This window comes from Rhinatrema bivittatum, chromosome 7, assembly GCF_901001135.1.
Source record: "Rhinatrema bivittatum chromosome 7, aRhiBiv1.1, whole genome shotgun sequence".
Lineage (NCBI taxonomy): Eukaryota > Metazoa > Chordata > Amphibia > Gymnophiona > Rhinatrematidae > Rhinatrema > Rhinatrema bivittatum.
The window spans coordinates 78,452,269-78,465,239 of NC_042621.1; the positions used below are offsets into that span (position 1 = coordinate 78,452,269).

The following is a 12,971-nucleotide window of genomic DNA, read 5'->3' on the forward strand; positions in this document are numbered from 1 at the left end:
CGCACGAAAAATTGCAATATTTCACCCCCCCCTTGTGTGCCCCATCCCGGATTTTATAAAATGAACGCTAACCAGCATGCGCACATGGACACATGCACGTGCGTTTTTAAAATCTACCCAGTTTTTATTTGAAATATGATAGAATTTATTTTTTCTACTTGTTTATTGTAACTAATTTGATTATTGTTCTTTGCCTTGAACACATCTTAGCAGAAAGGCAGGTTGTATGTTCAAACAGTAAACAATAAACATGCCTAGGAGTGTATTTGCCCAGCTCTGATTTGTACACCAATTTTGCCCATATTTAAATAGGTCTGATGTGGCAATTTTGATCCATGCATTGATTAGGCCTTGTCTAGTCAACTGTAATATTCCTTACATTAATCTTCCATTAAAGCATACTTGTAGATTGTAGTTCAAAATGCAGCTTCCTGGATGTTATCTGGGACAGTAATACCCCTGTGCGGAAAAGGACTGCACTGGCTGCCAATTTATTTTCATGCCCAATTTAAATCTCTAGTATGGTTTTTAAAGTACTGCATGGTCAGAGTTTGTCCTATTTATAGGACCAGTTATATACCATCTCTTAGATCTGATCATGAGTCCCCATGGTAGAAGAATCAAAACATATTAAAATCCAGCGGCAGGCTTTAACCTACTTTGCTCCACATTTGTAGAATGTGCTCCCCAAAGAAGCCTGTCTAGTATCATTTTTTTATTTACTTTAAAAGCTCATTCAAGACATAGCTTTTTCGCCATTGATTCAGTTTTTACTTTTACCAATTTTAAATTTTTATTTCAGTGTTCCTGTTTTTTAAAAATTGTTATGAGCCTCAGTTAATTGATTTTATTTTATTTTTTTGAGACTCTTTATTTTAGAATTTTCAACGATACAGACAATAAAAGCTTAATGCAGAATGAAATAAGACAGCGGTTATCCCTTTACCCAGGAGCCGGACCAAGAGCACAATATGAACAGAGTAAATAGGTTATGCAAGAAGACCCAGGTTTTAAACCAGCAACACTTAACCGTGTCTAACGTCAGGTTGTTATACATGGAATGTCCTCCTGTAAGCCCAATAAAGGGACCATATTGTGTCGTATATTGATACTTTTCGTTTAAGAGTGCAAGTGAGCTTCTCCACAAGAGCAATCTCGTGTACCTGTCGCAGCCAACATTCCAAAGTAGAAGGTGATTTCCACATTAGCACAACAGTAAATCGTCCTGCATGAATTAAGTGATCAGCTAGCTTTCTTTGTGCAACCGTGAGGGTATGTTTCTTCCAGAAGCTGAGTAAACACAGCTCAGGAGTCTGGATTATTTCCTTACCCAGAATAAGATAGCATACCCTGAACACTGATTTCCAGAAAAGATCAATATGTTTACAGGTCCACCACACGTGAACATATGAACCAGACAGGCCAACCCCATGCCAACATAGGCTGGTAGAGGTGGGATTGAATTTAGTGTAAAACATTGGGTATCGGTAAGCCCTGTGGAGAAGCTTCACCATAACTTCCACTCACCGGGCACATTATGAAATCTTATGTGCTTTTTCCCAAATAAATTTCCAATGTTGACTAGCTAAATCAAGTTGTAAATCACTATTCCATTGTTTAATAATGTTGGGAGGTGGGTCCTGCATACCTTGGGCATTCAATAAAGCTTTATAAGAAAAGGCAAATTCCCTTGCGGGGAAGGGTGTCCTGAATGAGAGTTCATATAACAGGATCCGGGAGCACCAGGTGCCAACCCTTTTCCTGTAAACTGTCCAAGTCCACTAGCAGTCGACTATGGAACTCCGCTGAACTATCATCCAGGTCGTATTCATCCTGAAGGTCTTGAAAGGATTGAAATTGAGGTACGTCATCCTCCATAGCTGACCCACAAATTTAAGGCCTAATTTCCACCATCTAACGGGCTCTGCGGATATTATAGCTGCAGCCAAATTCCAGCTTCCACGCAGGGGAGTAAGTGTGGTAACACCATGAAGAGACCATTTAAGTTTCGTACTCAGAGCCTTCTATATTCTGAAGGTGTAACTTATGTGTGGACTAGCTGTCTCCGTGCGTCTGACTTCCTGTGGTGAAGGTTTTTGCATTAATAATAAAGATAGATCAGTGTCGCCTAGGAGCGTGCGATCCAGAACGTACCAAGGTATAGCACAATCCCTATGTAGCCACACCCTAGCGCCCGCAAGACCACAAGCCCAATGAAAGCATTGCAGGTTAGGCAGGGCCATCCCACCTGCAACCTTAGGCCTCCAAAGCATGCTGAGCTTAATATGCGCAGGTTTCGTATGCCATATAAACTTGGAGATAGCTCCATTTAGTGATGTGAAAAAGCCTTCGGTTAATAACATGGAACATGTTGAAAGAGGTACATCAGGCGTGGCAAAATATTAATTTTAAGGACATTAATTCTGCCTGCCCAGGAGAGAAAATGATCATCCCATCTGTCCATATCCTGATGAATCTTTGCGACTACTGGGGCGTAAATGAGTCTGTATAAATCTGATGGCTCCCATGGGATCCAAATGTCTAAGTACTTTAATCCCTTCAATGCTGTCTTGAAAGGGGAAAAACAACGGGGTAGCCCTTCTAAGGACAGGGGGCCAAGTGGGAATATTTCTGATTTAGAGAAGTTAATTTTGTAGCCTGAACGTCTACTATAATGAGACAGGACATTCAGGAGATGGGGCCCTGACTGATTGGGACTAGTCAGATAGAACAGAACCTCATCTGCATATAGAGAGATGACATGCTTTACCCCTGCGCATTGAAAACCTCTCACCCCAGGGTCATTGCGAACCTAAAGTACTAAAACTTCAATAGCTAAGTTAAACAAAATTGGGGAAAGGAGACAACCCTGTCTAATGCCGCATAAGATTGGAAAAAGGCTGGAGCAATAACCATTAAGCAATAACCATTAGTGTAGACTTGGGTTCGGGGGTGTGCATATAGGATATGCACTATTTCCCTGAACTCTATAGGAAGTCATGCCTTTACCAGCACTTTAAATAGAAATGCCCATTGAAGATGATCAAACACCTTTTCTGCATCCAAAACGACCCCAAACTAGCGGTATTAGTTTTCTTTGCCAGAGCAATAATGTTAAAGAGTCAACTGGTATTAGTGGTCGATAAGCGACGTTTAATAAAACCAGTTTGATCATCTCCAATCAGGACCAGCATTACTTTCTCAAGATGTATCTGCAGTATTTTTGCCAGGTTCTTGACATCAGAGTTCAGTAATGAGATTGGACGCTATGAACTCGGGTCAAGCTTATCTCTACCGGGTTTATGAATCAAGACTATGACTGCACCTGACAAATTATGCACCGTGTGGGAGTTATTTCACATGTATTCAAAAGCCCCTTTCAATCTATCCATTAGTTCAAATAGGAATTTTTAAATAAAAGTCTATATAATAGCCATCAGGGCCTGGGCAGTTGCCTTTAGGTAATTGCATGATTGCAGCGTATATTTCCCCATCTGTGATGGAAGCCTTAAGTTTATCAAGGTAATTGATTTTATTTTTGTGCTATTGATTGTTCTTATTTTATCATGTAAAATTTTTATTTTCTACTTTAATGCATACTGCAGATTGAATTGTACCATGCTTTGAGCACCCTGGTAGGAAGATGTGCTACAAATAAACTGTTATATTATCTCTGCCATATAAGTAGAGCCCTTAGTGAATACCTATGTTTTTAGGGCAGATACTCCCACTTGCTTCCATCATGGATAAATACCTTGGACTCCTGACCCCTGCACAGCTCAGATTAAAAGTCTTATATGTATAGAGGTACAGCTTAGACCTCACCCTGATGGGTTGACCTGGCTAAGATATGTAACCCACGAAGCCATCTGGTCTGCCAGAATGAAGCCCCTCTATTAAAAAAAAAAAGTTTTCAATCCAATATAAAAATTACATACCATTACTATGATTATAGTGAATCCATTGGCCACCTTTGGGTTTTGGCAGTGAAACTGGAGTCTCCTCTGTAGCAAAATTGCAGACTCTGTATTCCACAAACAGCTTTTGTATAGTGTCATCTAATAATATTCCAGAACCATCACTGAAAGTCAGGGAGATAATCTCAATGCGGATTCTTTCTGATGGCTGCAAGAAAAAAAAAAAGTAAATTATTTTGCTTTAACTGTTAATTTAAAAGCTAAACAAATAATTATCCCCCCTTTCACTTTTAGTAGTCTAATGACTATTGTAACATTATATGATATAATGTTGAAAGCAAAGGAATAATAAATTGTAATAAAGAAAGGAAAATTGCATGCCCCGGTGGTTTCAGGTAAACATCGTTAAGGGTATAGAATATAAGAAGAGCTTGCTGAATCAGACCAAGGGTTCAATGAGTGCAGTATTCTCTCTGACGGCGGGCAACCTAGATCACTTGGAAATACCCAGCAGATCTTAATGAAAGATCCCTTCCTTATTATCAGATTTGCCTGGTTAATAACTGTTAATAGACTTGTCCTTCAGAAACTTGCCCAAACCTTTTTTGAACTCAGTTGTGCTATTAACCTTGATTATATCCTCTAGCAATAAACTCCATAGCTTAATTGTGCATTGACTGAAAAAAGACATGCCCTTAATTTGTTTTACAACTCCTACCAGTAATTTCATGGAATGATTCCTAGTCCTTTAACTATCTGAAAGAGTAAATAATCATTCCCTAGAATGTCTTCCACAGCACTCATGATTTTATATACCTCTATATTCTCCCCTCCAAGCTGAAGAGCCATAACCTGCCAAGCATTGCTACATAAGGGAGCTAGTGCATTCCCTTATCATTTTTATTGCCTTTCTCTGACCTTTTCTAGTACAAAAAGAAGACAAATAAATATATAGTTCCACTATATCTTTTAGGAGATGGGGTGACCAGAACTGAACAGAGTATTCAAGATGTGGTGGAACCACAGATTTATATGGAGGCATTATGATATTCTCCAAATAATTCCTAACATTCAGTTTCCTTTCTTGACCGCTGATCACACTGAGCTGAGGATTTCCTGGGTGGTAGCTCATAATAAAATTGAATAAATAAACACAGAATTATGTACATATTTTTAGGATTATTTTCCCCATGTGAATCACTTTGCATGTGTACACATTAGATGCACAGTTCCCCAGTTTCGCAAGATCCTTCTGCAATTACTTACATGCCGCTTGTATGTTAATTTACTTTGAATAATTTAGTGTCATCTGCAAATCTGATCACCTCATTCATTGGTCCCTTCTTTAGTTCGTTAATTAAGTTAAACACTGGTCCCGTTAAAGATCCCTGGGACATGCTACTCTACCTCTCTCCACTGGGAAAATTGACCATTTCATCTTACTCTGTTTCCCTACAAAAACCTTGCATGTATAATAGAAATGAAGAGTCTATAATTATGATCTCCATGTTACTGTCTAATTTCTCATTCACAAATTTCAGTAAAGACTGTTTTCTTGATTCATGAGAATATATTTATTATTTGCTTTTGCTTACTTGAAAAGCCTGTGTTTCTGAGAAACAAAAGACCGTTACGTGAAAGATACCGTTTTAGGAGACTAAAATGGATCTCAAAATATCTAAAAGTTGAATTACCAGGACTTTAACATATTAGAGTACATTTCAAAATCTTGGGCATCTTGTGCATGGACAAAAATAGTCAACTCATCTAAGTCAGCCATATCTAGGTAAGTACATTTTTTAGTTTTCTAAAAGTATGCACATACTTTCATAATGTGCATAATTTTGGCCACAAAGAAGAGAGACATTCTGGGGCAATATTGAACGTGTGCTTGTAAACTACACACATACATTTTGGGCCGAATTTTTAAAAGGTTTTATGCAAGTAATTGGGCTTTTGAAAACTGCCCAGTTATAGGCTACTTCTGAATGTCTAACTCCTTTGAGCTAACTGAAGGATTACTTGATTTGCATAGCTGCAAGCACTTTTCCCCAGGCAGAAGAGCTAGACTGAGTCTGCCCATTCCTGGTGGCCCCCTTGCTTGCTGCTTCCCTTCCCTGATGACAGATGCTCCAAGTCCCACCTTCAGAGCAGGTCACAAAATCAAATGCTGTTGACCTGTGATGGAGGTGTAAAAAGTATTGGCATCTATGAAACACACATTCTGCAACTTAGACAGCTTCCTTCAGAGTAGTAACTTTTTAAACATTTGGCACCTTTTTAATCTCATATTTGGGGCAGTTCTATCATTGGGCAGGATAAGATGGTCACCTCAGGCTGCAAAGTTCTGGGGCAGCAGAAAGTGCTCTCTAAAAATCACCTGCAACAACCGCCTCATTTCCCAGCCAGGCAGGATTTGCACGGGATGCAGGAGTTGGGGAAGAAAGAATCCTGCAGCAGCATGCTGAAATCCTATGCTGGTGGGGGTTCTCACCACTCCCCCTCAACAGCAAGAGGAAAACCCACTCACCGGTGGGGTTCCCATGCCCTGCCGGAAGGAAGGGAGCATCCCAAGGTGTTGTGCTTTGAAGACATATCGGAGGGGGTTCCTACCGCCCACCAGCAGGAGCTGTGGTATTGTGAGCTTGTATAGAGGCAGAGGAAGGTGTGAGAGAGAGACGAAAGAGGAAAGGAGGGAGGGGAAGGTGTAGAGGGAGGGGAAGGTGTAGAAGGAGGGTGAGAGGGAAAGGAAGGAGATATGTGCAAGTGGGATGAAGGAAAGACTGGTCATTCATGGCTGAAGAAAGAAATGCACGAGAGAGATGTCCCTGCATGTGTGTAATAGAGAGGGAGAAGCATTATTTGAGAACCCTCTGCTAGGCTGCACGGTGCAGTAGGCCCACTATGCAGCCAGAAGAGAGAAACTTTGAAAAGGCGGAAAAAAGCATAATAAGGAAAAAGCTAAAATGTGCAGGGCTCTGCTAGAATAAAAGCTTCTGTGCTCCAGGACCTTTATTGCACTAGGTGTAGGGCAGACAGCAAAGAACTGTGATTTACAGGCTCTGTGGAAAACTCATGCTGTGACCACTCAGTTCCATGGAAAAAGAAAAACCAAGGGGCTCTGCCTGCGAGGCAGGGAGGTGACTACAGCCGCACATGCTCAGTAGAGCATGCAGAAAGCTCTAGAAACATTGAAATTAAAGTTCTGTGCCAGGCTCCATTAAATGACATCACCTATATGTGAGGACTACAATTCTGCTTTGTCCTTGGAGAAATTCAGTTAGCAATAATAATTTAAATGTAAAAAATACAGGAATTGTGCTATATATTCAGAAAAAAACAACTTTTTAAAGAACCCATCAGGATTACTATAAATCAATGGTATTACTGCATTTACAATTTACAAAAAAAAAAAAAAAAGCAGTTTAAATGATTATTAAAATTAACATTTCCTACTGTAAAAACATTAAGTTCTTAAATAATAATTTTTATTGCTGTCTAGCCTCATTTGATATTTGACAAAATACTTTTACTCTCTCTTTCTGCAGACATTTTTGTTTTATTAAGGATCCTAAGACACAAACTAAAAATTCAAATCTGAATATTTCAATAAGGTTGTTATATTATTCAGAAGATCATCACCATTTTTTTACTAGGATGATAGGGAAAATTTCACACCATTCTGTCTTTGCTTATACAGGTACAAGACTTCAGCTGGCAATATTACTGGGATTAGTCTAGTATGATGAAATATTTAAAGGAATTTCTTTTTTGAAAACCTAATAAATCAAATGACTGCCAAATGTCATTAAAGTGATGGTCTTCGACTTGAATATGCTTTTCATATTCAAATTTGAAGAGAAAGAGATGAAGGCTTGGAAAGGTTATTCGGTTTCCACTAATAACCTTAAGCACTCCACACTCACATGCATTAAAAATGAAACTGGCTCTATTTTCTAATTTTACTTTGGAAACAAATGCATTTTCTTCTAGCACGATTTCAATATATTTACAACACTATTTTCACTGTTATTCTGCTATTTTGCAATATGTTTAGTAGTTATGTGCAATTTAGACTATAAATCAAGTTTATAAATATATCTGCCTCAAGCCACTATATATGTATATTGTATTGTCTGTACCTTTCTGCACAGGTTAAAGAAGTAATTTGGCAAATTTTGCATAACAGTCATGTAAGCACAGTTTTGTTTTTTTTTACAGCAGTATAGTAGTTATCATCTGTCAGATAGATAAGTAAAAAAGACAACCAAAGAAGCAAAGAAAATCTACATGCCCTCACTTTCCAGTTTACAAAGAGATGCAAGCACACTTGTCTGAGAGGATGGAAAAGACATGAATAAATTGTTTCAGTGCTGGAAATAAAAATATATTTATATGCATGTCTTTATTCAGATAAAGACTCTGAAAAATCAATAAAATGTAAACAGGAGGAATTAAAAAACAAACAAACAATAGTCTACATTTTCATATCAGAATGTGTGAGCAGTAAAGACTAATACAATGCTACTAAAATACACACTATCCCAAGAACAGAATAAAATTAAAGTGTATTCATGCAGTAAGCAAATTAAATATATACCTAATAACAAATAAAATGTTAAATTTATTTTGTACTATTAAGCAGAACTGTAGGATTTATATACACTACTATTTTACCTTGTCAATAGTGATCATTATTAGCTGATGTATTATGTATACCATGAATGATTAAAATGAAACTCATATTATTTATCTTGCTAAATATTTACTAGCGATGGCTTAAAGAAGGGACAAATATTTATAAATTCATCATTTTTTCATAAAAAGGCACCTGGGCTACTTTAACATTTATTGCAACCTCTCTATCAGGATGCCCTAACATCCCTTTTTTTGTTAGTATCCTTCAAAGATACATCAATCCAAACCATGCCTTTCTGAGAGATTGCTGGCTTTCCACCATCATCTAATTTAAAAGCTGCTCTATCTCCTTTTTAAAGGTTAGTGCCAGCAGCCAGGTTCCACCCTGGTTAATGTGAAGCTCATCCCCGCTGGAATAGTTTCTTCCTTCTCTAGAATTTGTCCCAGGTCCTGACTGTATTAAAGAAAAAGCAATTAATTAATTTATTTTTATATGCCGACATTCAAACTGAGATATCACATCGGTTTACAAATAATAAATGCAGCTGCTTGCAATGGTTTCACAGTATTACTGTGAAACCATTGTAATGACGATGTTAAAGAAATGATCAGGTAAGTAGTATTTTCACCATTGAGTTGAGATTGTTGACATCATGTATTCCGATTAATGTGGTGCATGTGTCGGGGAGCAGCTCTCGGTGCAGATGAGAACTCATACATTAGGCACGATACATCATGCCTGATATACAGGTTTGGTGATCTTAGACATAAATGGCTATTACCCAGAACATATTCTACACTGTTAACTTTTAGGAATAATCCTATGTTTCAGCAAGGTGGAGAAAAGGTGTTCAGACAGTAGTATGATGCAGGTATCCATTGTCTGGCATGTTGATTCAATCTTTTCATGACATGAAAAAGAGGTACCAGTTAAATAACAGAGGTATGCTTAATTGCAAGCCAGGTACTATATTATTTCTTTTAAGATGTCAAAGGCACAGCGAAAAATAGAACTTTTCACTCCAAATTATAAAACAATTGATGTCTGGCAGGAATACAATTACCACATGGTACAATATTTGTAGGAAACATTACTAGGATGTATCGATGACACAGATTAGTTATTGGACTGACACTTTATGAACCCTGATATCTGTAGATAATGACATTTGTATGCCCAGCTCTGCACAATTACCTTAAGATGTATGACTTTTGGAAATGCAGTTAAAGATGTTATATTTGGTGCATATAGATAGACTTTTTTTGTATGGGATTGATGGATACTGATATTTGTGTTAAGTGTCAGAAAGATAAAGCAAAATTGTAGTCCTCACATATGGGTGACATCATCGATGGAGCCCTCTCAAGGAAAACTTCTGTCAAAGTTTCTAGAAACGTTTGGCTGGCACACTGAGCCCACTGAGCATGCCCAGCATGCCATGATCCCTGCAGCCACAGGGGTCTCCCTTCAGTCTCGTTTGAAGCAATAAAAGTACGAGCGAAAAAATAAAATAAGAAAATGTGTTGGACCCAACTCCGTGGGGTGGCGGGTGGGTTTCGTGAGGACTACATCCTGCTGAATTGGGATAACACCTATTACAAGTAAGTAATTTTGCTTTATCCCAGGACAAGCAGAATTATAGTCCTCACATATGGGTGATTAGCAAGCTACAGGCTGACTCATCCTGTAATAGGTCAATGGCATGTAACTCGTGCAACAGGCACAACAACTGATGTGCCATTGAAGAAGATGATGCAACCTGAATCACAGCAGGCGGTTGTAGAAGGAGTTGGTATTACACTGGGAATAGGTTTTTCAAGACGGATTGTCCAAAGGCAGAGTCTTGTCTTCTTTCCTTATCTAAGCAATAATGAGCTGCAAAGGTATGCAGTAAACTCCAAGTAGCAGCCTTGCAAATATCTTCAATAGGTACTGAACGGTTGTGTGCTATGAATGTTGACATAGCTCTAACTGAGTGCGCCTTTACTCGCCCCTGGAGAGGAAGGCCTGCTTTTTCATAGCAGAAATCGATATAGTCTGCTAACCAGTTGGAGAGAGTTTGCTTTCCCACTGCAACTGGCTTGTTTTTGTCAAAAGAAACAAAGAGTTGGGTGGATTTCCTGTGGACTGCAGTGCGGTCGAGGTAAAAAGCGAGTGCACGTTTACAGTCTAGGGTGTGCAAAACCCTCTCGCCCTGGTGAGAGTGAGGCCTTGGAAAGAAAGTGGGCAAAACGATGGATTGATTAAGGTGAAAATCCGTTACCACCTTAGGTAAAAATTTAGGGTGAGTGCGCAAGACTACTCGGTCATTGTAGGAACCTTGTGTAGGGGAGTATGTGACCAGTGCTTGTATCTCACTAACCCTTCTAGCAGATGTAATGGCTACTAGGAAGAGTACTTTCCATGTAAGAAATTTTATATCACAGGAATGCAAAGGCTCAAATGGAGATTGTATGAGTCGTGCAAGTACAACATTAAGGTCCCATTCCGTTACCGGAGGCCGAATGGGAGGTTTCAGCTGAAGTAGGCTTCTCATAAATCGACTTACTAGGGGTTGCGCTGATATTGGGGCATACCCTATTTGTTTGTGGTATGCCGCAATGGCACTCAGGTGTATACGTACAGAAGCAGTCTGGAGACCAGACTCTGAAAGGTGCCATAGATAATCTAGTAAAGATGGAGTGGATCAGGAGAAAGGGTCAATACCTTTTTGAGTGCACCACTCGGTAAATCTAGACCACTTGAAAGGGTAAGATTTATGTGTAGAAGGCTTTCATGAAGCTATGAGAACCTGAGAAACTTGCGTTGAAAGATTGAGTGGTTGTAGGATCAAGCTTTCAACATCCAAGCTGTCAAGGCAAGAGTTTGTAGGTTCGGATGGCGTAACCTGCCGTGATTCTGAGTTATGAGAGTGGGCGCAGTGCCCAGGCGAATTGGTTCTTTGATCGAGAGATCGAGAAGTATGGGAAACCATACTTGTCGAGGCCAGTATGGGGCTATGAGGATCATTGACCCTCTGTCCTGTTGTAGCTTCATGAGAGTCTTGCCTATGAAGGGAATTGGAGGGTACAAGTATAGAAGCCCTGTGTTCCAGGGGCAAGCAAAGGAGTCCCTGGGGAACATTTGTCGATGGCTGTGGAGGGAGCAAAACGCTTCCACTTTGTGGTTCATCCTGGACGCAAACAAGTTGATGGTTGGGCGACCCCAGCACTGAAAAATTTTGTTTGCTACACAGGGATCCAGAGACCATTCGTGTGGGTGAAAACGGCGACTGAGATTGTCCACTAGGACATTTTGTATGTCTGCAAGGTAAGTGGCCCTGAGACTCATGGAGTGGGCTAGGGCCCAGGCCCAAATCTATACTGCTTCTTGACACAGGAGATAGGAGCCTGGGCCTCCTTGTTTGTTTATGTACCACATTGCGACTGTGTTGTCTGTATCAATACAGTCTTGTGTGAGAGGCAGTCCTTGAATGCATAAAGGGCATATCTTATTGCTCGAAGTTCTAAAAAGTTTATTTGACAATTTTTTTCAAGCAGAGACCACGTACCTTGAGTCTGAAGGTTGTTGACGTGGGCTCCCCATCCCAAGTTGGATGCATCTTTGGTTAGAGTTACTTGAGGAGTCAGCTGTTGGAACGGTAACCCAGTCCGCAAAGCCGATTGGTTTGTCCACCATTGAAGTGAAAAATGTAACTGGTTGTTGACTTGAATCAAGGTCGACATAGGCTGAAGAGACTGCAGCCATTGAGATTTCAGGGTCCATTGAGTCCTTCTCATGGCTAGCTTTGCCATAGGTGTAACATGGACTGTGGACGCCATGTGGCCAGGTAAAGTCAGGAATTGATGAGCAGAGGCGAAGGTGCGGGTGCTCAAGGAGTTTGCAAGATTCACTAGATTGTTTGCACGGTCGCTTGGAAGAAAAGCTTTTGCGACTGTGGTGTTGAGGTCTGCTCCGATGAAAGTAAGAAGTTGAGACGGGTTTAAATGTGATTTCTGATAACTGATTAGAAACCCCAGGGAATGCAAAAGAGATATGGTGGTCCGCAAGGCAGCCAGAGCTCCTTGTTTGCATGGATTCCTGATAAGCCAGTTGTCTAGGAAGGGGAAAACATGAATGCTGTTTTTTCTTAGATGTGCCGCCGCAACTGCCAGGCATTTTGTGAACACCCGAGGTGCTGTGGCCAGTCTGAATGGAAGAACTCTGTATTGGAAATGTCTTTTTCCCATTACGAATCGTAGATATTTTCAATGTTGTGGGGAAATGGGAATGTGAGCATAAGCTTCTTGAAGATCCAGAGAACAGAGCCAATCCCCTCGTTGCAATAGGGGAAGAATAGTTCCCAGGGAAACCTTGCGGAATTTTTCTTTTTGAAGAAATTTGTTGAGATTGCGGAGGTCTAGGATGGGTCGGAG

General features: G+C 39.9%; 1 protein-coding gene across 5 annotated transcripts in view; it reads right to left on the reverse strand.

Moving 5' to 3' along the window:
- Nucleotides 1-12,971, reverse strand: part of RPGRIP1L (RPGRIP1 like) — a 375,908-nt gene that overhangs the window by 58,665 nt on the left and 304,272 nt on the right. For all 5 annotated transcript variants that reach the window (XM_029608561.1, XM_029608562.1, XM_029608558.1 and 2 more), the window contains one exon: nucleotides 3,939-4,125. In XM_029608561.1, coding sequence (XP_029464421.1) covers nucleotides 3,939-4,125 — 187 coding nt within the window. The remainder of the gene's footprint in view (nucleotides 1-3,938; nucleotides 4,126-12,971) is intronic.